The sequence below is a fragment of the Genypterus blacodes genome, unplaced genomic scaffold (genome assembly GCF_046128005.1).
Source record: "Genypterus blacodes isolate CSIRO-AG114 ecotype Tasmania unplaced genomic scaffold, CSIRO-AGI_Gbla_v1 ptg000067l_1, whole genome shotgun sequence".
Classification (NCBI taxonomy): Eukaryota; Metazoa; Chordata; class Actinopteri; order Ophidiiformes; family Ophidiidae; genus Genypterus; species Genypterus blacodes.
In genome coordinates, this window is record NW_027466879.1 from 10,655,987 (window position 1) to 10,680,291 (window position 24,305).

The 24,305-nt window shown below is 41.8% G+C and overlaps 1 protein-coding gene across 1 annotated transcript in view; it reads left to right on the plus strand.

The window, feature by feature from the left end:
• Positions 1-24,305, plus strand: part of itfg1 (integrin alpha FG-GAP repeat containing 1) — a 104,385-nt gene that overhangs the window by 13,988 nt on the left and 66,092 nt on the right. The window contains exons 7-9 of the mRNA XM_076155958.1: positions 6,005-6,054; positions 12,345-12,426; positions 21,903-21,997. Coding sequence (XP_076012073.1) covers positions 6,005-6,054; positions 12,345-12,426; positions 21,903-21,997 — 227 coding nt within the window. The remainder of the gene's footprint in view (positions 1-6,004; positions 6,055-12,344; positions 12,427-21,902; positions 21,998-24,305) is intronic.

Consider the following 24,305-nt stretch of genomic DNA (forward strand, 5'->3'; position numbering starts at 1 on the left):
CCGCTCGATACACAGCAATGATGCAACCGTCTGGAATGGCAGAAAGCCGGCTGCACGTGTTTGAGAACGATAGAGGCAACGTGATAGTGAGACACAGCAAAGTGATGACCTAGGCCGCCGCCTGCTGCTGTCTTTCCGCCCTAATGTCAGAGTTCTCCGTTTCTGTCTGGGCTTAGCATGTGGCCTAGCATCACCGTATCTGTTTATACAGAGGCTAATAGGAAGCCCGGTCTTTATCCCCACACTGCGGCTCAACATAATGGAATAGAAAGACATAATGCCACCCAAGTCAAACAGTCAGCAGAGGCCTTTAAATTGCTTCCAATCCCCTTAACAAATCTGATGGAGAGCCTATGAATAACTCAAGGGTCGCTCTTCTCTTCTCTTCTCTTCTCTTCTCTTCTCTTCTCTTCTCTTCTCTTTCTCTCAAGAGAAGCATCCTGAAGCTGAGAATGGACTTGGATTTACTCACTTTGCTCCACTTTTTTAATTAGAAACAGCATGTTTACAATTCTGCATTTTAAAATGTAGTAAAAAAGTGTTCTTTTAAATTAAATAGTTGTAGCCCTTAGGACCTCCTTTTATACATCAGTGTTTGGTTAACTGTTGAATGTTTTGCTGATGTAATGTTCATATTTTCAGTGTCCATTCTTGACCCCTGTAGGGAAAAGCTGGGGCCATTTCAGCCCAAAATCACCCTCGGCAAATAATGTAACAAGAAAATATGCAAATTGGTGACATCCATGTCAGCAAGACAAGGAGGAGTATTCACTGTGTGTTTTTGATATGATTACATGTATTATAAAACGCTATCAACTATAATTTAACTTTTATGTCATAACTTTTGTCCAAGTAGAGTCTTAGTGTTTTACCTGACTGATATGTAAGACCAGTGAAACATGGTTGGATGTTTTGGAGCATTTTGTCCAAGCTGCATATCCGACTCTCTGGTCCATTTCACAGTGCTGAGTTAATGCTCTCTCTCTGTGGTTACATAAGGCTTAGATGTCGAACCCGCCCACCCTTTTCAGTCATTTCCAACTAAATCAAATGTATTCCGTTTACATTTTTGCCATGTTTCCCCTGGGCCCTTTTTTCCTGACTTTCTCTAAACCAGTAATCATTGCAATAATTACGTCTGCTAGCTCTGCACGCCGAATTTGGCAACTCTTTTTTTTTTTTTTATTGCAGATCCTCCTACGCTCTGTGAGGGAGGACGTGGTTTCACAAATGAAGTGCAATTCTTAAGTCTCTGCGCTGTAAACTGTGCTGGCCTTTGGACCCATCTTAGTTTATTAATTTTCTGTACTTCAACGCCAATAACCCAGCATGGTGCCATTTCTTTTAACACCCCTGGCGTTGTCCAGAATACCTTTATAGTTTTTAAATAACAAACTATATATTCATGATTGTTGTATGGTAGGCGGCTCACCAGCTTTAGCAGTTGATAACATGCTCATCTGTGTCCTAATGGAATAAAGCTAATCATCCTTGCTGCAGCAGGCTGAATTTATCTCAACAGAAACAGCATAGATAGACGATGTTCACCAGCTGCGCAGCACTCAGGTTTGTGCCAAAGTGCACCTTGTACTGTTTGTTTCAATAAACATGCTCACTGCTCCCAACAACCAGTTATTAGCAACAGAAACACTTGCAATTATTCTGTTAGTATGAAAGCACTGACTGATTGTGGGTGACTGGTAAGATCACAGTCCAATGACAAAGAAACTCATAGATGTGGATATTGAATGTAAGTCAAGCTCGTCAGTGTGGGGGTGAGCGCTCATCAGGCAGCTCTACATGTGCTCACTCCTGTGGGTGAGACAATGAGCTTTTTAAAAAGTGCCATTTCTAATTCAAGAGAGAATTTAACAAAACCGACAAATATGAAAATGGTGTGCAAGACAAGTGGAACGCAGAAGAAATAATCAAGTGATTACAGTTTGCCTCTTTAGCAATTAAAGGATTAGCACGCCTCTGCTTCTAGTGCTTTGTTTTGTCTTTACAGATGCCTCCAAAACTGGATAGCCTTAGTATTAAGAAGCGGTTAATCTCTCTTGTCTTGTGTTTTTTTTGTGATACCTAGAGCATCTTTTACTCCTCTCTGGGTCTGATTTACTAATTATATTGCCAGTATTCAAGACGCTTCTTGCTTCTGTCAGGAGAGCAATGTAAAAGGGCGTCATGGTTTGGAAATATTGATATGAGGTAGTAGCGTTGCTCTGGAAGGTAGAGCAGTCATCTAGGGATGAACAGAACCCCAACTGCCCCTGATTTGCAGGTTGGTGCCTTGCATGGCATGCCCCTACCCTCAGTGTATGAGAGTGTGTATCAATGGGTGTAGCATGACTTCACCCTCACCTTCTCCCCTGACGTGCCAAAAAGTGTTATTCTATTCAGATACACTCTCCCCTGCTGATGACGTCTCCCCTGAATATGACAGTCGCCACCACGCCTACAATTTAGGGATGCAAAGAAGTTAACGAAGACGATAGAATAGATGCCAATTTCCTGTGCCACTGCGGTGACCAGCAATGATAATTTAGCCGTAGCGACGCAAAAACATACATTTCCATTCTCTGTTCCCGTTTTTGTGCACCATCACATCTGCATGCCCTAAAATGCATATGCATTAACCCAAACCCGGCTTTTCTCTCTCTTTACCAGCGCAAACCCCCAGTGTGTCACTTAAGTTAATATGGACGAACGGCATTTGTCCGTCTTAAAAGCACCGCAAAACCTTTCGAAAATCTGGCCCTAGGTGTGCTACTCTAAGCTTCAAAGCATGTCTAATCATCCTGCAACATGAAAGATGACATACCTCTAAGAGCCCTGAATTCCTTGTTAGTTATTGGCGTTATGTAACCCCACCATCCCACGCACTAACACATTTGCATACCTCCATTATGTATGCGTCTTTGCTGGGAGTTGGTGTATGACAGCTCCATTACTTTAAGGCTTTCAGTGTGTTTGCAGAATGCCAGATTGGTGTTGTCAATGAACCCTTTTGATTAGGATGACTGTAGGATGCTTGTAAGGTGATAAATAAATCTCAATATTTGACAAAGCCTCCTGAAAAAATAGCAGCTTTACTAGACAAACCAAGCTCATGTAGATGAAACCATACAGATAACAGTGGAGGCTTCCCTGGCTCCTTCATTCCCATTTTTTATCAGTATTATTTATGTTCTTCAATTCTGATCTAATCTAGTCTGTTAATAAAACTACCAAAGTAGCAGAAACTATAATATTTCCCCCATTATAAACGACTTTTCACTACAAAAGAGATGTTGTGAAAAAATGTTGTGATTTTTTTCTGATTCTGTCCCTCTCCCCGATTCCTTTTGTATTTTATTCAATTTCTCTTTTTAATGTCTCTTTTAACTTGAATGAGCCTTCAAAAGGCCCTCAGAGGGCCAGTTAAAATCTCTGAAACAATAAAAGTGTGTTAAAGTGAGTAATGGTGGCAGCAGTTAGGTTTATATTGCCAGCTAGCAGCACTTTATGAGACCGCGTACAATAGTTTTTAGTGCTCTCAGCTGCCTGGCAGGGACGGTGAATAAGGAAAAGGAGAGTGGAGAAGGAGGACGATGCACTTAAGAGGGTAATGTCAGAAAAATGAGATTAATATTACCTTATTGCTGAGTTTATACAGGCCAAATGTTTTTTTCTGTCTGTGCATATTCCCTCTGACATACTGCATGTAGACGAATCAAATGCATTTCCTCTCAGGACAGATCAGGGAGCAAGGTGAGGTGTGTGTCCCTGAGGAGAGCGCAGACTTTTACAACACAAGTTTAATATCTTGCTCAAGGGCACGATGACACAATGATGTGATATTTTCCACTTTCATCAGCTTTCACCCTCAATGTATTGCCTGACGGGCTTTAAGTCGTGAGAACTGCAGCAAAGTTTCAAGTCGGTCTAGCATGAGGTGACACAAGAGTGAAGAGTTTGGCGGAGAGGTGAAGTTGGATGGAAAAACAAGAGTAGAGTGAAGCGAGGAAGTGCCCCACAGTGAAAATGTTAAGTGTTTTCAGGATGAAGATCCTCTCCTCGCATCTCTCTGCTCTTCTCTACCCCATGCCTCTCTCACTGACACACCACAATTGCACTTAATCAGCCAATCACCGCTGGATTCTGTCTAAGAGGCCTGATTGGCTGATTAACCAAGCTCATCAGCACGCCGCCCGGTGTGACTAATAGACAGAAGCACTGGCACACACAGTCACCCAGCATACAAATTATTGAGTGTATCCTGCGCTGTGTTTCTGCATATAAAGGTAATATATGCACAAATTTGTTGGCCTCTTTTCATTGGTGAGAGGCAACGTAAGTCTTTGGGTGCAAGACGTCTATAAATCCAGAAAACTAAACGTTGAGAAGTAAAATTGTTACACCTCAACTGATTTTAAACAAGATTCATCTTTGCATTTGAATCTTAAATATGACTAAGAACGTGTATTCTGTCTGTGCATATGTGTACTTGTTGGTGTGCGCGTGTGTGTTCCTCAAATAAGCGAGTAGGTTGTTCCTGAAAGCTCTTCCACCCCAGCGGATTCTTGCCTCTGGGGATGACTGCTGTGGAATCCTTGGATAACATATCAATCTGTGAGAGTATAAGGGCAGGCTGAGATTGATCTGCTAAGAGAGGGAGGGTTTGCTTTCAAAGCAGTGTTTGACACAAGAGTATTTCATTTATACATTGCTTTTTTTTAAGTATTATTTATGTGTTCAGTTTTGTGAGGACCCAGGCTGCAGCATTTTAGCTTTGCCACCAGCTGCAGTGGCAGCTGCTGTGTATTGGTTTAAATATGTGATGTAGGATTCTCACTCCACTTAACCTTTATTCTGATCATTATTGCTCCATTCAGAGCACGACGACACATGGAGTGACGCTAGACTCAAAGGCAGATCAATAGCAATATTTATTTCATGTCCAATTACTGGGGAAGAACTGCAGGCCAGAGAACACGATGATGAAAGTGGCAAGTCCAAGCTGTTGCCTAAGCTTCAGCAGCAAGGTATATGAGTCCAGTACAGGTTATAGGATTCCAATACAGCAAGCTAGAGGCATTTCCAGGGGATGAAGCCTCTGGAAATCCGGGTAAATCCTGTTGCTTTAAGCGGGAGATCCCTTCACTCTTTTTTTTTTTTCCCTTTCACCTGTCTTCCTCTGCTTCAACACGGCCCCTGTACACTGAACAATCACAGCTTGTGAATGCTGAGTTAAAGAAAAAGGTCAGGGCACATCCAAGCCTGACCAAACCTGAAGATGTTTAAGGGACCTCACACTTAGTGCTTTTGGTATTTACAGGTCATCCATTGCATGATACTTATAACTAAAAACAATGGGGTATGATGATGCTACTTCTTGTCGCAGTGGTAATTCCCAATGTTTTCTTCTATTTTTTTCTTTTCTTTTCTTCTGTGGTTTATCAAAATCATGTTGTGCAATCATGTGAGGAGCACAGAAGCAGCGTGGCATTTAAAGTTCATTCAATGGCCGGCATGGCTCGAGATTGCAGAGCGGTCATCTAGGGATTGGAAGGTTCCTGGTTTAATTCTGGCCTCCTCCTAAGGAAGCTGTTGAAGTGTTTTGAGCAAGACACTAAACGCCTAACTGCCCCCAATGTGCAGGTTGGCACCCTGCATGGTATGCCCCTGCCATCCGTGTATGAATGCGTGAATGTGAGGTCATTCTAAAGCACTTTGGATAAAAGCGCAGTATAAGTACAGTCCATTTACCATTATTGCTGTAAGCAGTTGTGGTTTTTATCCATTAATTTTTCATCAGACCTGCACGGTAACTGCAGTGCTTGTTTCCTTTGTTGAGCTCAAAGCACAAATTGCTATAAATGCAATGAATGATGATTACCCAAAATGCTGTCTCTCTTGTACTACATTGTACTGGTCCACACAGCCTTGATTGCCACGTGGGCCAGTATATTTCATCATTTTTATAACCTGTCTCTTCTCTGTGTCCTTGTCCCCATCACTCCAGATTTGTTCCTGACAACTGAAGGGCCCATGTTTGAGACGTGGATCAGCAAGGTAATTAGCCTCATTTGAACATCTGTTAGCTTCGGGTTTCTCTCTCTTCTGACTGTCCTCTCTACTGGCCTTTGCACTATTTTCTACCAGTCTGCTCCTCTCCAGAGTCCAATTCATTCAGGGTGCTTAGAAGTGAGACACTTTACTCCTCTGTACCTGGGTAATAGAAAACATGATCACTCTCTGGTAACCACACGGTCTTACAATGAGGTAGTTTCATTCATTTACACGTCAGGCGTTTTGTCACCATTATCTGCTCCTTGTTCAGCTTCAATCATGTAACAAAGGTGCTCTATGCTGGAGGTTGAGGTTGAGCCAAAGTAAATTTGACAGTAATACAAAATGTACCACCAATGGAGAAAAACAAATTAATATTTGGAGTTTTGTTAGGAATCAATTAATGTTCTGTTTGGACTAAATATGTTTATCTGACCCGCACAATGAGACAGACATCACATTCAAACACATTTTCTGTATTTTTTCCATGAATTGCTATCCGAGATTAATATCCAGGTGCCTCCTTATACAAGCGCAGTGGATGGAGAGAATGTGTCTGAGATACATTTATGAGGTGTTACCACCTTTATAGCAAAGCAGAGTTCTATTTGGGAGTCTAGAAGATAATGTATGTTTACCTCTTATATGGAGCATGACTTCTATCTTTGCACTGTTGAGGAAATAGCACGGGGGAATTGGCCAATTTCGGATGTAATTTTACCGAAAAAGCATTACATCTTGTAAAATTGTCTCTCTTATCACTTTAAAAGCTGAGCACCTCCACTGTGAACACTCTCTGTATTCCCTAGTCATGATTGTGCTTGGAGGCTTGACAGACCTTAGCCACCTTGGAGCTTTGAAGCGCAGCCACAGGTCAGGCCTCACACTCCACTAATCCTCTTCACTAATTATTAGCCAGTCATCAAAAAGGTGACTTCACACTCACCCATCTGTTTCGTTTGTTGCATTGCTTACGGATCCGCGAGGCTTTGGTGGGTTTTTGTGCGGCGGTGAGATTGTTGGCATCGCTGCCGGGGTAGTTAATATTCTAGGAAGGCAGAGAGGAGAGACCAGGGCTCTGAGGTTTTGTGGAAAGGCTCCTGTTTGAAATTCAGCCGGTCGAGGCACAAGTCGCACACTGGTATCTTATCACAGACGAGGGGTAAAGAAGGGAGAGAGGAGAGGAGGCGAGGAAGGAGACGAGATTGAAGGATTTGGCAGAGGCGGAATATCTGTGAGGAGAGAGAGACCAAGCGGAGAGAGAATCGGAGCAAATGAACCCTGCTTTGCTCGGTGACCAGTAGGATAGGCGAGGGGTGGTAGGAATGGTGATCAGATGAAAGAATGCAGAGAGAGAACTTCCCAAAGGTTTTCAAGAGAATTCACACCTAAGATTGAACTGGTAAAAGAATGTATAGAACAAGAATTTGAATGGTTCTTTGCTCATTTAAAATTCGATTGATCATTTCAACCCAACCGTGAATCCAGACATTCTGAAACCTTTAGTTGTTTTGCTTGGTTTCTTGAATTAATACTTAAAGTTTTGTAGGTGAAGTGGGCCCTTTTAAATGAGGTTTCAATTGAGTGTGGAGTAATAAATGAGGCGCAAAATCACAGAAATTTAATGATTTGGCTTTGTCATTCCTCCTTCAGACCTTTTTAGACTCTTTCCCTCTACTCCTTTCTTTCTCATCCCTACATTTACTGAGATATGTACTAAAACACACAACAGAGCCATTGCCCAACATCCCCAGAGCACAAGACCCCTCTTAATCCCACAGCGGCCCTCGGTTCAATGCCGCTGCAATCATCAGTCACAGACCAGCACACTCCTCCTCTTTTTCCAGCACTCACTTTTAATTACTTTCCAGTCTTTTTTTTTTTCGCCTCTCCCTTAAGCCTCCTTCCACCCCCCACCACCTCCCCTTCCTCTGTTTTCCTGCGATTACACAAAAGCAGGCAGTCGCTGTGTGGAGGCGAAACAAGGACTTGTGAAAAAGCAGTCAAAAGGTGTTTTCACTGGTCAGCCAGTAGAGTAAGGGCTCTTAAAGGTTATATCTTTAATGTGATCATATTAATATGGTATAATAATTTAGTCCAGCAATGAGAGGTAAGCTGCTTTTTTCCCCAAAATATTTAGCGCTCTTTATATTCACACCTCTGGTCACACATAACACTGATAAGAGGAGGCTTGAGATCAGTATATTGTTCCCTACATTCAAACTCTCTCTCTCTCTTTCTCTGTCTCTCTCCCACCACCTCCCTGTCTTCATTTCTCAGGTTTTTATGCAAAGAAATGCAAAATTTCAGATCAACCTCTTCCACTGCATCCCAGAAACTTTCATTTTGGAGTTTCTATAGCAAGTTGATTTTGTGAGAGATGCGCCAAGCACACAGGTCCAAGTGGTCCAATTTGTGCATTTGAACATGGGTTTAACACGGCGCTTGCTTTGCCTCCTTCAGCACTCAAATGAGCGATGCTGTGGGAATGTTATTGTTTTCTGTTTTTGTCTACGATTTATATTCAAATGACCACCTTCAGAACTGCTCATTTCATGCTAATTTGGCATTGTCATTAACATTACATATGCAACCCTCCAGGCTTTAAAGCATAATATGCACATGATGCGGTGCTTATTAAGCCAACTTAAGTACACCTTTCTCCCTAAGGGGAAAAACATCTGAAATAGATTTCTTCACAGATATTACTTGCCAGAACCATTTATTGAATATCTTTAATAAGTTTGTAATCCCAGGGTCTATTGTCTGACCTCGTGATTCTCAGGATCGTTTTACTGCCGAGTACCCGGAATTCACTTAGCTGTTGGAATTGTCCCACTGTAACATGAAGCAAACGTGCCATCGTCCTTACCAAAGCAGATGTTTCCCTCCTACTCTGCAACTCTTTTGTTGTAGTGTTTAAATCAGCAATGAGCAGATTTTACAAAAATAATTAAATGGGATCCAAAATGCAAATGCAAGTTATGTGTGTTTGGAGATATTTTGCTGTGTATACCTATTGATCTGGGCCAGTTTCTATTGTTGTAGCTATGACAACAGTGATAGTAATTCTTGATTGTTAAGATTATGTTGAAACTGACCAGCCGACGGACCACTGCAGCTAGAATTCAACTTTTGTTTGAATAAATTTGCGTAAATTTCCATTACATCCTGGTAGAAATTAAGAATTGAAGTGCTCTGAGAGAAAATATCATCTCTGTATCGCCTCGCACTGAAGGAATCTGATATAGGAACAACCTTTCCCCAAAAACGACCTCCATTTTACCTCAAGAGGATTTGCTACCTGCATTTTCAAGCATTTCTCATGCTCTGGGTTGGGACGAGTTGTGTCTGTCTTATAAACAGCTACTCTAAGAGATATGGGTCATGGGTAGTAGAACAGCCTGTTAAATAGGAATTCACTGCGTACCCAGTTTTGTTTTCACTTCTCTGAATTCCCTTGAAGCCTGCTGATGTAATAACATGTTCCTTTATTTGCTTTAATCCCACTGTTCACAAGACCTGATTTCATTCACTGCACCAACCTTCACATATTGTGGATCCTGCTATCAGGGTTTTTGTCGGTTCTAAACCACTTTGTTTCACTTTACTGTCCCCTTCAAATCCCAGGAAGAGTTAAGTGATCGCTGTAGTTTTTTTGCTACGGGATAGATGCTGTCTGCTCCATCTCTCTGCCATTAATGCTGTCACTGTTTCATGGGACACAGCAGCTCTTCCCTCCTTCTAGAACCTAGAAAAGTTTTTAAAGTGTATAGGTTTGCCTTGCTCCTGCAGACATCATTCGTGTGTGTGTGTGTGTGTGTGTGTGTGTGTGTGTGTGTGTGTGTGTGTGTGTGTGTGTGTGTGTGTGTGTGTGTGTGTGTGTGTGTGTGTGTGTGTGTGTGTGTGTGTGTGTGTGTGTGTGTGTGTGTGTGTGTGTGTGTGTGTGTGTGAGAAAGACAGAGAGATAGAGAGAGCGATAACTGTGTATGTGTTGAAAGTGATTTGAACAGATGGGACAAGTAATAAGACCTGTAATCCTTTCATCTTCACACATCAATCAACTGTACAACAGTCACACTGACACAGACACACACACACACACACACACACTCCCAATCATTTAATCATTATGACATTTTGCAATCAGGCAGACAGCACTAGTCCACCACACAGATCTCACAAGATGACTTCCTCACCGCACACAGACGACCTAACACCCTCTATCCACATGTGCAGATGCTTCGTGTGTTTAAGTCTGTGCGTATTTGCATCTGCAAGTGAGAGCAGTTACAGGCTTTGGATATAATTGTGCTGGTTTGAAAGAGATCAGCAGCACAGTAATCTTCTCTGCAGATGTTATTCCCCTGTCATATTATGATGCTGTGTCTCTCCATCAGGATATTATCTCTTTAATTCCCTGTTTACTAAGAGGTCTCACCTATTTTAATTTATTTACACCCTCTCCTGCCCAAGGGACTGCAGATGTCAATTATTACAAGCTATCATCTGGTTCAGTAAAATCCCTAATAAATAAACTATTAAATATATAAAACTCAAACTCAATCATGAGAACAGTTTATGACTTCTTACTGCAATGGAATTTCTTTTTGTTATTTCCTTTTCGGTGCCGCTTGAGCAACCCTGATATTTGCAAACAATGACTCTGTCTCATTTGCAAGGCAGCGTCTTTTTTGCTGAAGAGTTTATTGTTTGACATTTGGTCGTCAAGCTTCAAGTCATTGGAGTCTTCCTTTATAATGTCATTGAACTACACCCAACATTACATTCAAACTACAGCCAGCAAACTATTAAAACTAAGAAAAGCTTTGTACATTTGTCAATGAATGAGTTGGGAGAGAGATACTCTAAATGTCATTTATGCCCATTGGTATGTTGATTTTGTAGAGCTCTCTTTGTGGCCAATACCTGTACTTGATTCTTGAACATCTTTCTCTTTACTGATGCTGCATGTTAGTGTTGCCTCGGTTGAATGCACCTGCTCAAACTGATGCTGAATGGAAGCACATAGCACTTCAATAGAAAACTTAACCTCAAACATAATTGTTATGTAAGGTGATATTTATAAACCTGACAGATATTTGGAGATCTGTGGTGTTGAATTGATCCTTCTGGAACCTTCACAGTGCAAAGATAGAGATTATGATTAACACAATAAAAGCTAAGCATACTCTCCGGATTCAAAAGATGCTGTAATAATGGTAGTGCTTTGTAAACGCTTCAACGCCCTGCATGTGCTGTTTGTCTCAGCAACATACTCCCAGCCCCTTCACATTCAAAATACAGATCTTTCAGGATAAATTGTTACAGGAAAACATTTTGATGAACACGTTTGTGGGGAAACTAGGCATGTAAGCTTCATGTTGAATAGCTTTTTGAGGGTTTTTAACACGTTTAGCACAAAGATCCATAAGGGTCCATTCAAATGAACTACAGGTAAGTATCTCCAGAACATCTGCACAACAAAGAAACAATGACAGTGAACTAGTTTGCGAGTAAATGGCCTGAAAATCATTACATTTTGTAAAATTGCTGTAGAATGACGTTAAGGCTGAAACCTGGTTACCAGTAACCTGATTTCATCAACATACTGTATATACATCTAAAGGAGCTATCATACACTATCTATAAACTCCTTATATGGGTGCTACCACATCTTAAAATAGTTGTCAAAATAATGAGTCACCAGCTATTTAATCATTACTTTGTCACATTTTCGACCCGCAAAAAATAACATTCTCGTAGTAAATGTTGACATTTAAACTTTGTCATATTTTTGGCAGTGTGTAAGAATGCATAATGACTGCAAATTATATTTACCATAAATTAGTTTTTCACCAGCATCTTTCCAACACTGATTGAGTTGTTTAGAAGCTGACAGCTGTGGAGTTAAAGCACCTTCTGAAAAATGTATGCACATATATTTGTAAAGACTCTGCAGTTTATGTATACACATACACACACACACACACGCAGAGGCTTTATGGTCGCCACTCCATGGTCCATTAAGGACACAGTGAACGAAAGCGCTGCACCATAGCAATCCAGAGCAAGAATGCATGGCTGAACCTCTCCTCTCCAACTTCACCTTAACACCACATATATATATACACACACACACACACACGCTCACATCACATTCACTGTTTCAGCCATAGGTAACTTATTCAGGACAGTGGTAGCAGTGGCATGCAGACAAACAGTTTATTATTATGTCTAACCACTCTTCCTGTTTTTCTCTCTCTTTGTCTATCTGACGATCCATGTCTCAGGATGGAAACTTCCACAAAATGGATGTGCTGCCACCGCACCCGCCAGCCAAGACGGTCGGACAGTCCTCCTTTGTCGATTTTGGTGAGATTGAATGAGATCTGCCTTTATACCTGAAACACACGTACCAAGAGGCTTTAGATTGTAAGCAGCGAGAATGTATGAAAACCACATGAAAGCAACACCCAAGTGAACTAAAAGTTGTCAGAGCTACACTTGGTATCATTGGTATTATGCCTCCCCTCTACCTCTGTATGTGTGTGTGTGTGAGAGAGAGAGTGTGTGGCAGATTCATTCCTCCTCTTTAAACTTCCTCTGCATTTGAACTTCCGCAGCTTCAAATAGGACTGTCTAGGCTTTTTGGCTTTGAATTTTCTCTTCAGCTCATCACATTACTGACTTTTCCTACACACAAACAGGCGTATACACACACACACACACACCACACTTATATACGGTACACATGCAGTTATAACACACGCTTGGTGCACATGAAACACACAGATACACACATTCAGTCATAAATATAGCCTGGGTTTTTGTAAAAAATCCTGTCCCTGCAAACAATCTTGGCCAATAGTCCTCATTGTTGAGCTGGGCTTTACATTTATCCTCAGTAAATCTCCGCCGGCTCCCTAATCTCCAGATTGCTGCCTGTCCCCCCCCCTCCCCAAAGTGGCCTCTAGTCATTTTTTGTCAGGCTGCCACTTTCTTCTTCTCTCCTTCTCTGCCTTCTTCTTCTTTGTCTTCTTTTAATAGACTTTATGTAGAGGGAAAGAGGAGATGTTCACATTGGGGAGGAGGATAGATTAGCATGAAAAGGTTAGCATGATCTGGAGAGGGAAGCTGAATGATTAATATTCCTCTTTCTCGATCGGCATCTGCTGCTGAGCTGCTTTGGCCCCAAACAAGAAATCCGGTTTCGTTTGCTGTAGTGCAGCTGGTCAGTCGTCAGCAGAAGACAACAGTGTGGATTTGATCAGCCACGAGTATGAAAGTTCGCAGCCAAGAACGTGCATGCTGCGTAATGATTAATAAATTGTCTCGCAGAGTCTGGAGTCACTAGTCTCATGTTGACGTGCTAATCTTTGTTTTATTTTTGTAGAGGAGCTGTCTTTGCTTTGCTGTCATCTTTGTCCTGCACAGCTCAGCCATCACTTATACATCAAACGTCACCCCATATTGTTTCTGGCAGGGGTGATCCTTGGAGGCCTGGGCCTGCATCTTCATTGGCTGTGCCATGAATTCACGAGCAGGCTGCTTTCATGCTTGGCGTCACTTTAGTTCTGTTGGTTTCAGAATACAGATGTATCTAATATGGGAATTTTGCATTGTTGTCACTTAAAGTATCGCTTTTCTAGAGGACTTTACAGACCTTCATGCAACTTGGTCTATGCTGTTCAACCTTAGTACAGTTTTGTTCAGCTGTTCTGTTCTGAAGTTATGTCTCACTCATTTTTCGACTGACCATGTTTAATCTGTCTGCGTTTCTTCCAATTGCTTCTCAATGTAGTTGTTGGCCCCGTATTTCCTGCAGACAATTTATTTCTTCATTCAACCTGCTCATCAGGGCTGCTAGACTAGAGTATACACACAAACACATAACTCCCCATGTACTTCCTCAGATTGCTCTGGGTATGACTTTGTTCCAGGCTGTGGTAAAAATGTAATTCTGATCTTCGCTGAACATTACCAAGGTAGGCGTGAAAGCAGGATGGACTATTTTATTCTTGACAACAGAGAACGACTCAATTTCATTTTCCGAAAAGTTGTTATGTTGCTTGCGCTCGTTTTTCTCCTAGATTAAGGCCCTGCTGTTGTGTCACTCAGTTTGAGCTAAATCATGAGCGCTATAATATTCAATGCCTTATTCATTATTTAGACTCTGGGTTCGTGCGGTACTGTAAATTACCCAGACACACAAGTGTGCACAGAAAGCCACACACTGATAAACCCGCCCCATTATTGGCAAGATTAATTCGTTAATCTCTTTAGCAGCAAGGGGTGTCCATCAAATATTTAGTGATCAAACTTCCGCCTCCCCAATTGGTAATAATGTATGAGCCGGAGTGAGATATGATCTGTAAGATTTCTGCACATGGTTTTGTGAAGTGTAATTATGTATTTAATTTGTCATCACCAGGGGCAGTTCGGTTGTTTGCCTGTTTCTTTTTTCAATCTTATCTCAACAGAAACTTTTTCATTCCTTTTTTTTATCTGTTCCTCTCCCTGCGTTGGTTCGAAAAATGTCACGTTCAGCTCGTTGCCCCCGTTAGCTGAGGATTAAAGCCGCTTTGGGTCATGCTTATAATAATTGAGGGGGAAGGACGAGAGAGAGAGACAGAAAGAGAGGGAGGGGCGCCTTGCGGTAAATGTTTGTTGACGTTTTTTTTGTCTCGTTCCGCCTGTTACCTCAGCCCCTCCTCGACTGTCACTTTTTTTCCCTCTCTCCTCTTGATGCTCCTTACCTTTCTCCTCCTCCTATTACTCATCTAAACCGTATAAGAATGTTATTGGGTTACACATTTGGTTAACACGCACCATTTCCCAGACCAGACTCTTTTGCTCTTAGCTGTCAAGTCTTCATCAAACACAGTGTTCAGTTAAATTTCATGGTAACACCTGTCGTTTAATAGGTGATAACATGAACCGAGAAGAGAGAAAAGAGGATTTTCACACTTCTGATTGTAGGGGAGTGAGGCCATTTTCGATATATTTAGGGGGGGGAATGGTAACCTGTCACTGATCCATCTGAAAATAGACAGTTTGCTTGGTGATGAATTCGATGATAGCACATATTATAACACTTGCACCCAAGCAGGTCCAGTACAACAGTGTGATGATGCTTTGCTCCATTAGGAATTGCATTAAAGTTTGTAGGAACCTCAACCGCACTGAATCAGGAACCTAGTTTGCACCAGAGGGGATTGGCTCTGACAAGTCACACAGGAAGAATTGAAAGAAAGCTTACGCCCCTGCATAAAATGTAAATATTTCAATTCAGCATGTCCAGCACTGATGCACTTCAGCCTCGAGCCATCTGAGTTCTTTCCTTTTTATTTGAGATATACAACATAACACACACACACACAGCTACAGTGTATGCCTTACAACATTACAATTGAAGGTCATCCTGTCAATACTTAGGTTGCCACGATCATATACACATCATAATTTCAGCACTAACATCTTGAGATCTGATCATAATGCAGCCAGAGCATGAAGTCAAGATTATGAGCCATTTAGGCACATACAGTATTTTCAAGATGTGCAAGCAGTGTTTTTAATGAAGTGGAAGGCCTTATTTCTCAAGGTCAAGTCTTGCTGTATCTGTCCTTTCAGCCATGTGGACAAGAAAATCATGAATTAGTTAGTCAATGACCATAAATGTTACCATAGAGAAGAATTTAACATCCCAAGCATTAGAATGTTGTTGTATTCCTGTTAGTGTCCATCATACCGTGCTGTCCTTTAATATCTACTTCATTTGTCTTTGTACTTCCCGTATGTGCATCTTCAGCTTGTCTGTCCCTTCTGTTGTGATTATTATCATTCTGTGTTTGTCTCTCTCCGTGTGGCCGCTCCACGAGCCCATCTGACAAGCGCCTCTCCTGTCTAATTAAAGAGCACATATTGGCTTCATCTGAGCCAACCTTGAACGTGCAAGCCCGCAGGGAAGCAAATGAAAGGGAGCAAGAATGGAGAGGCGTAGCGAGGGAGGGAGGCGGAATGGCACATTTTAAAGATGACACAAAGCGAGATAGGAAGCAGGACGGAAATATAAAAGGGACTGTTTTGGTGGTTGATGTGGAGAGGGAGTTGGGGAAAGTGGCGGGGAGGATAATGAAAGAACTGAAAGGAAGGAAGGGGAGCGGAGAGGAAGAAACGGCGCAGAGAGCACCCAGTGGTTTGTCTGTGTTTGATCTGGAGTGAGAATTATCTCTCATCACGCAGTCAAGTCTCACTCTGAACCTCCACATCTCTCCGCATGTCTGTCTCTTCCTCCCCCTTACCTGTCCCTCTCAAAGTTCTGTTTGTGTCTCTCTGTCTCCAGCCATGTCTTAGTATTTGTCTATGTCTGCGCCTCCCACTGCACCGTACTCTATGTACGGTTGTCTGGCTTTGTATTTAGGTTCTTCTTTATCACAGAATCATGATAAATGTGGCATAGTGACACATTCATCTACGATTTGAAGTTATCAGTCATTTAAGTTCTCATGCTTCATTAATGCATTCTGTCGGTGAAGCACTCTCACCTCGGCTTATGAAAACACGTTCCTGTTAAAGTTAGGTGTTTTTGTTTATTTGAATCAGTCGGTAGTATAATGCTCTGCCATTTTACATTTTAGTAATATAACAAATGACATGCATTGGATTATAATCAAACGAAATGTTATTTACAGATTTGATATGAAAAGCGTTCCTTCCAGTGAGTAGCAGAAGGAAATATTGGTGCCAAAAAGAAGCTTTTTTCAGAATGAGCACCCCTCCCTTTCTCTTCTCTCTTGTACTCTTGCCAGTTTCGTCACAGATGCAGATGCGACCTTCCTGCTGAACACATATACACAACATCAACCACGCTGCAATCATCACATTTCAACTACGGTGTTTCTACTGTATGAGTGTTTTACCAGTTGTTGAAATAAGTATGAGTAGCTTTCATGGCCGCTGCACATTGCCTTATATATGTGGTGTGACAGTGTCTGTCCACACGCTCATGTTTGTGTGTTAGGAGTCCTGTTTCCAGCTCTAGACCCTTAATAGATGCACAGCATATGCCAGACAAAACAGGCCCATCTGCCTTATCACTGAGGTAATTGCATTTTTCAAAGTGACAGCGGCCGATGCATAATTCATCATTAGGTAAAGCACAACGAAGTCCCACAACCAAGTGTGTCACCCATCTTCACTGTGGGAAAGATGGAGGAGGGAGGGGTGCGGTGCTGCTCCGAGACCAGCAGCTTTCACAGATAGGGAGATTTTTCATACGGAGAGAGGGGAATGTGTTTGCGAGTGATATTTAAAACTGGAAGGCTGTCATCCTCTGTCTGTGTGTGTGTGTGTGTGTGTGTGTGTGTGTGTGTGTGTGTGTGTGTGTGTGTGTGTGTGTGTGTGTGTGTGTGTGTGGTAAGTCAGCATGTTAACAGGACAGCCTATTTCTCTCTCTCTGCTCTCCCTCCAGGCATTCTTTCTCCACTCATCTTATTATATTGTGTTACATCCCAACCTCACCGCCTCTCCTTTTCTGTCTGCCTCGGTCTCCTCAACCGCCGTTTCCCTTTGTAACTCTTTATCGCTCTCCCGCCTGTCTTGTGGTGTCTCCAGATTTTCTATTTGGCTTTTTTCTTGCTTCTTTCTTTCTTCCTTTTGTTTTTTAGTCTCGCATTCTCCATCACTTTCTCTAGCGTCCCAGACACCTGCAGTTGTGTGTACTTGTACAAAGCAGAGCCTTTTAAAAGTGACAGGCACTCTGATGTTCCACAATATCACACGACAGCATGCGGCATATTCACGTTTGCAACCTCAAGACATTCAACTAGACCAGAGTAGGGTAGTGAAGACTAAATGTGTTGACGTGGAAAATAAACATGTTGTAATATAGTACCAGTTTGTGATAATCCCTCAAAGTTCAAAATAAATCAGTCCAAATGCAAATGGTAAAATCTCCTGAGTTTACAGTTTCAGTTTCCTGGTTCAGATAATAATTTGCACATTTTAATATGCAATTTAATGCTAATCGCAAAGTACATCGCCGATAAAAGTGTCCTTCAATGAAAGTAAAAATCTCTTTCTTGTTCCAATATCTGCTGCACAGCGATTATGCATAAGTGCTCTCATTTAGAAGAACCCACCCACAACTATCTACGCATTAATTAACACTTTATTTTGAATTAATTTGCATTTTTTAACAATGTCACATGTTCCCAGTGTAGTGTATTGGATGGGAAATGAAGGTATTGCACTTTGGGTTCGTTATTGGCCATGAAAATGTATGCTGCAGTAGATTATATATGTACACCGCTCCTGCAATCTTTAAACCATATTTGCACTTCTGCTGCAGCTCATCGAGGATCAATATTTGCAGTACACCATCAGTCAATCTTCTCTGTGACATGCAAAGTTTGGTTTCATCTAAAAAAAGAAAATGCTCGATGCAACATACAGCAGTTGTTATGAGACCGATTGATCAGTCCTCCCTGTATGATGTGAGGGAGGTAGTAACACCTTTAAAACTAGCAGATGAAAGAATAACAACTCAACATGGAGGAAGGAGTGTGTAGCGAGAGAATTATATTGCTGTTGTTTTTATTATTGATGTAGGATGTCAACCTTTCCTATATAAGGTGAAAGTATTCTGTGGTAGAGGATGGTGTAAGGCAGCTGTAAGAACATTGAGAGTTTGGGGGGCCCATTGCGCATTCGTGTCCATTTGCAGTGTTTATTTTCAATATTAAGTAATTTGAAAAGTCCAGGTGGAAAGTTAGATGCAGCATAAAAAAAGCATGTGCAGAGTAAACACAGAAGCGCTTAATTTGGTCTTGTTTTTCCTCTTTGACAAATGCAATGTATATCTGCAAACCCCTTGCATATTTTTTTCCATTAACCTCAAATGGAACTAAACTGAAACGAAATTGTGCATTCTTCCATTAAGATAGTAGGAGTACAAATTTAAGCTTACTCGTTGTCTTCGCCAAGGACAAGACCTGTGTCACACTGACACACACACACAGGAACAATCACACACACATAGCAAATCATAGGGCCCGTCCTGTGTGATTGTGCATGTGAATTGTATAATTTGCATCATTATTGGTGGTGTGCTGTGGTCTATGAATGCCAGTTGTGCAACACAGCATATCAGCCTAGACTTTGCATATTCTCTCTATCTCTCTTTTTCTCTCTCAGCCTGTCTGCTGTTGTCTTTCCCTGATCTCTTCTCTGGTTTCCCCCCCTTTACCCTGTCCTGTCCTTTCTAGGCATCTCCTCTTTCCCCCCCCTGCCATCCCCGTTTTAACAGTTTCCTCCCTCTGCACCTCTCTGAGCCAATCTCCATCACACCACGCATCGTCAGCAGGAGGGAAAGATGAAAAGGGGAAAGGAGGGAGGCAAGGTGAATGAAGAGGAGGGGAGGTGAACTGAGAAAGCATTAAGATTGAAGAGAAAGTAATAGAGGGAACAAAAGAGTGCGAGAAGAGACTGACAGACATGCAGATGGAGAGATAGAGAGAATGGGACGGAGAGAGTGAGGGGATAAGTGACAGAAGAGAGGAGATGGGTGAATGAGAGCAGAACGAAATGAAAGCGAGATGGGTGAATAGATTAAAGATGGTGTTCATAGAGGAGAGGACTGGTGAGACATACTGTAGCAAGGAGTGTGTGTGTTTGTCACGGAAATTACATTAAGTATAAGAGACACAATGCCAAGCCACACCTTCTGCTTGCTCTTTTTTCTCTGGCTTAACTGTGAAGCATCGCCTTAATTTATAATTTATAATTGACCACATTCTTCTTCTTTTCCCTCAATTTACACGTATAATACAGCAGTATGTGGTGGACATTTGCCATAAATGCGAAACCTGGCTTTCACACCAATGGAAATGCATCCCCGGAAGTGTCGTTGTTGATGAGTCATGATATGTAAGCTTGTAATTCAACGTGTATCGCAGGAATTCACACCCTTACAGAGTACGAGCTGAACGCACGGCTGCCTGGCCATCAGCTTAGGCCTGATACTTCCAGTTGTCAGAACAGAGCGAGGCACTTTTCTGAGGTGGCCCATACAGAGACGGTATCAAAAAAGTCACTCAGCGTGCACAGCAGTGCTACAGCAAGGGAGAGAAGAAGTTTGGAAAGGTTTTTAACGAGCAAGTGTTTTGAAAGAGAACTATTTTTGTCAGTCAGTGAATATTTGTATTTTGCGTTTGTTTTCATCAACTTCTAGAATATCACAAAATAAGCATCTGCTGTAGGAAATGAGGGAAAATCATGCAACAACAACAACAACATTTTAATGACAATGGTCGACGCTTTGACTTATCGCGTGCAGTGTATTCCGTTTCGTTTCTCTGCCTCTTGCTCAGTCGCTCCGACGTGCGGATTCAGTTTCTCCTCCTCTCGCGCTTTGTACTGTCATTCATCATCAGCGTCATTCAGTTTTTTCCCATTCCACATGGCACGGCATCTGTTTGGGAGCGTTGCACTTGCCCCTCTGAAAAGGATTCTGATAAACTGTGTGATGAGCAGACTGGAAGCCGCCGCCTCGCCTCTTGATGCATGATGTCGGCTTATTTGCCAAACCTTGAACAGTGTGCGTGTTTAGTGTTTTTATGAGCCACATGACGATATCTCGATCCAGCAGCATACCAAATACCACATTTTCACAGCTCACGTTATTAAAGATCTGTTTATTATATTATTTGTGTTTGCGTTTCAGTGGATGCAGCCTCAGCCTTTCCTGTCCATTTGCAGCACTCTAGTCTACCCTTTGAATCTGTCGAGTGACTTTAAAAAGAAATTGAAGCATTTCTTTTTTCTGCTCTTTCTCTGCACTCCCACGGTTTCATATCTTGATTTGTTACCTAGTTAAAAATTTGAAAACACCAAAGACTTGTTTTGTCTACTTGTGATGTTTTGAACTTGGTGAAGCTGTTTGTCGATCAATACAACTTAATGAGGGATTGTTGATCTGAAACCCAACCTGATGCTGTTGAAGATGAGCAGTTTTGATGGTGAAAGCTCTGCCCTCTGTGTGTACGTGAGCTTAATCTTGCAAGACAGCACGATAATAATAAATTAAGAGTGAATCTGACCTTATTGAAGGCATATATAGACAAAAATGGAAAAATGTGTAAAACTGGTGTTGCTGAGGTATTTACTCATTTATCACATGTTAAAGAAGCAATACATAAAACACACCATCACAACTTTGTTCACTCTTAATTGTAAATTTAATCAATATGAAATCAAATCTATGTGAAAACTGCATTAGGCTCACATCTGTTAGGGATTAATAAAAAAAAGACATCTAACCCAACTCAGTGATCAATCTGTGTATTTAAATGTAATGTTTTCATCTCAAACACATTCTAGTAGCACTGTGCCTCTTCTTCAAGCATTAATTTCATCGCTCTGTCTCTCTCACACACACTTATCACACTTTTGCAAAATAAAGATTGTGTAGCAGCTTGTTAACATGCTGATTTTCATTTTTTTCAACTTGGTGTACCCCCAATACAACAGCATGTCCATAATGGTATTAAACATCAGGGAACCATCAATTACTGTAGCACATATTTAGTGTGTTGCTGTGTAGTTAGCGGGCGTTTTTATGAATTACCCCCACAGGCTCCTTGGATGTGATTGTTGATGTGATACTAACAAATAACAACAGAATTCTCTGCAATTGTTCTCTGATCAAAATGCACCTCAGGTACCAATCAGAGGTTTTGTTATGTGCAGAAGTATTAAAATAGCATAGTTTCCGAAAAATCACCAACTTACCCGCTGGGTCAATCCAACATTGTGACATGTCGGTCTAATTCCGCGTCTGTTTCTGGCAGATGGTGATGGCTACCAGGACCACCTCCTCCCTGTCTGTTTGGATGACGCCTGCCAACGTAGCGCCATCTACCTGGCCCATCCCAACCACACAGAGGTACACACACACATACACACACACACACACACACACACACACACACACACACACACACACACACACACACACACACACACACACACACAGTATACAGGCATTTTCCAATCAGCCGCCCTCTACCAGAGTTTATTAGTGTGTTATTATTCTGATACTATTCTATTTCGTTCTTGCACTTCTTTGTTGGAGGCCTTTGAGTTTATGCCATCCTGCTTTGCATAACTGGTGCAGATTTTCACATCAATGTTTAATGCACCAACAATGAAATTGACACAGAAAATTTCACAATCATCTTGGTACAAAATGTTATCAAATTACATTGCTGGCATATTTTTTTGTCTCTACTCCTCGTTTATGGCAACATTTCAGTGCCACAGTATCTATTTTCCTTATTTTGACTCACTATTTCAGGAAGGCATTAGGCATGTGGCTCTCAGCAGGGGGCTCTCGCTTAGAAATCAGGTCTGATCCAGTGGGTGTCACTTTCTTTGCGTCACACACACACACACACACACACACACACACACACACACACACACAACCTATAGCTATGGCATGCTTGGATATTGTGATATCACACACACACACCATCTCCACCACCGCCTACGTACCATCTTGTGCAAGTCTTTTCAGTTACATCCTACCACTTGGCAGGAGGCCGAACTCGCTCTGCTACCAGAGGAAGGAAGAAAAAACACATCTAAAATTGAAATATTACAGGTTTATCTGCGTGTCCGCCCCCACACACACGCGCTCGCACAAAGAAACACACACACACACACAGGCACACTCCCTGTGGACATTTTGTGTGCTTGTCAACCACTGAAAAAACAGGTAGAAGTGAAAGGAAGAGTGTTGGATGAGCAAGAAGGGATGGGTAGAGGAAGACTTCAAAGCACTGATGGATGAAGTGAACACATGCTTTCTGTGTTGCTGTGTATTTAATAGACAGACATCACAGTCAAATAGATAGAGAAGAGAGAGAGAGGAATGAGTGGAGTGTGGAGTAAACCGACTTTCAGAAGCTTCTGTGCTTTCTTGAAACAATGACAACATACAGCAATGCTAATCATAACCTTTTTAGAGTGCAGAATACAATACAAAAGGCCAAGATGTGTGTATTCTGCATGTTTGCTTACATCACAGCATTGATCTAATCAACTCATCATAATTTCCAGTGCAAACACTCTCTAGGCTGTAATTATGCTTCATCGTACACCACGTGTGTACATATGTGTGTGGCTCCCCAGCCATGATAATGGAGCACCACGTCAGCAGATGTCTCTGCAGACTGATGATGGAGAAAACGTAGGGAAGGAGGGAGAAAGGAATTAACGTGTAGCGTGTAAGGGAAGAGAACAGCCAAAGAAGAAAGGAATGAGGAGACAGGGATGGGGAATGGAGGTTAGAAAAAGTTGGCTGTAGGAAAGGAAGGCAAATGAGGAGGAGAGGCAGAAAAAAAGGGTGGAGGACAACAAGATTAAAGGAAGAAATAAATGGAGGAGATGATTGTTTGCTGTTTCTCCTTAATTGCCACTTAGTGAGAAACATCCCATCTGAGGGAAGGAGAGAGGAGAAGCCATGGGTACACAGGCAAAGACATGGGTGGACATGAAATTCCAGCAGCAATCGCGCTCTCACACACACAAACACACACAGAAGGAGCAATTTATTGCTTCCTGTGGCGTCAACCATAGTTCTCCCTCTCTGCAGCATCTCAAGGCTTTAGTCACCATATTGGAGGGAACTGCAGGGAGCGTCTCACAGCCTTTCTGCTACATTCTCTGTCATTTCACACGACTTAATCATACTACTCTACTGTGGATCGCCCCTTCATGGCCCTGCGTTATATAACAATATGACATTCAATGCATCCAAGATTAGCCTGGACATCAAGTCCACTTGTTCATATACACACTGTCGCTATGTGAGTGTTCATCAAACACTCGCTTGTGTGGAAGATTGAATAATAAGAGCAGAAGAATAAAACATCCTCCATCAACACAGGACAACAATATGTTATTCACTTGTCTAAATGAAGGTGAACAAAGTGATGTTCAGTGGCATTGAGCCACACTTCCATGGTTATTCATTGAACAAATACCTTTTTGCTATCTATTTACTGTATCGTCTTAAGTGACAGTAAATGTTGCTGCCAAAAGCCAGATGAACGTAATGGTATTTGAAAAAAAAATTCTAACACCAACACATTACACTTTCAGATTTATTTTAATTGAAACTTTTACATTGACATTTCCTTTTTTTGGTGCTTCATTCAACAACACATCCAAACACACACATGCACGTA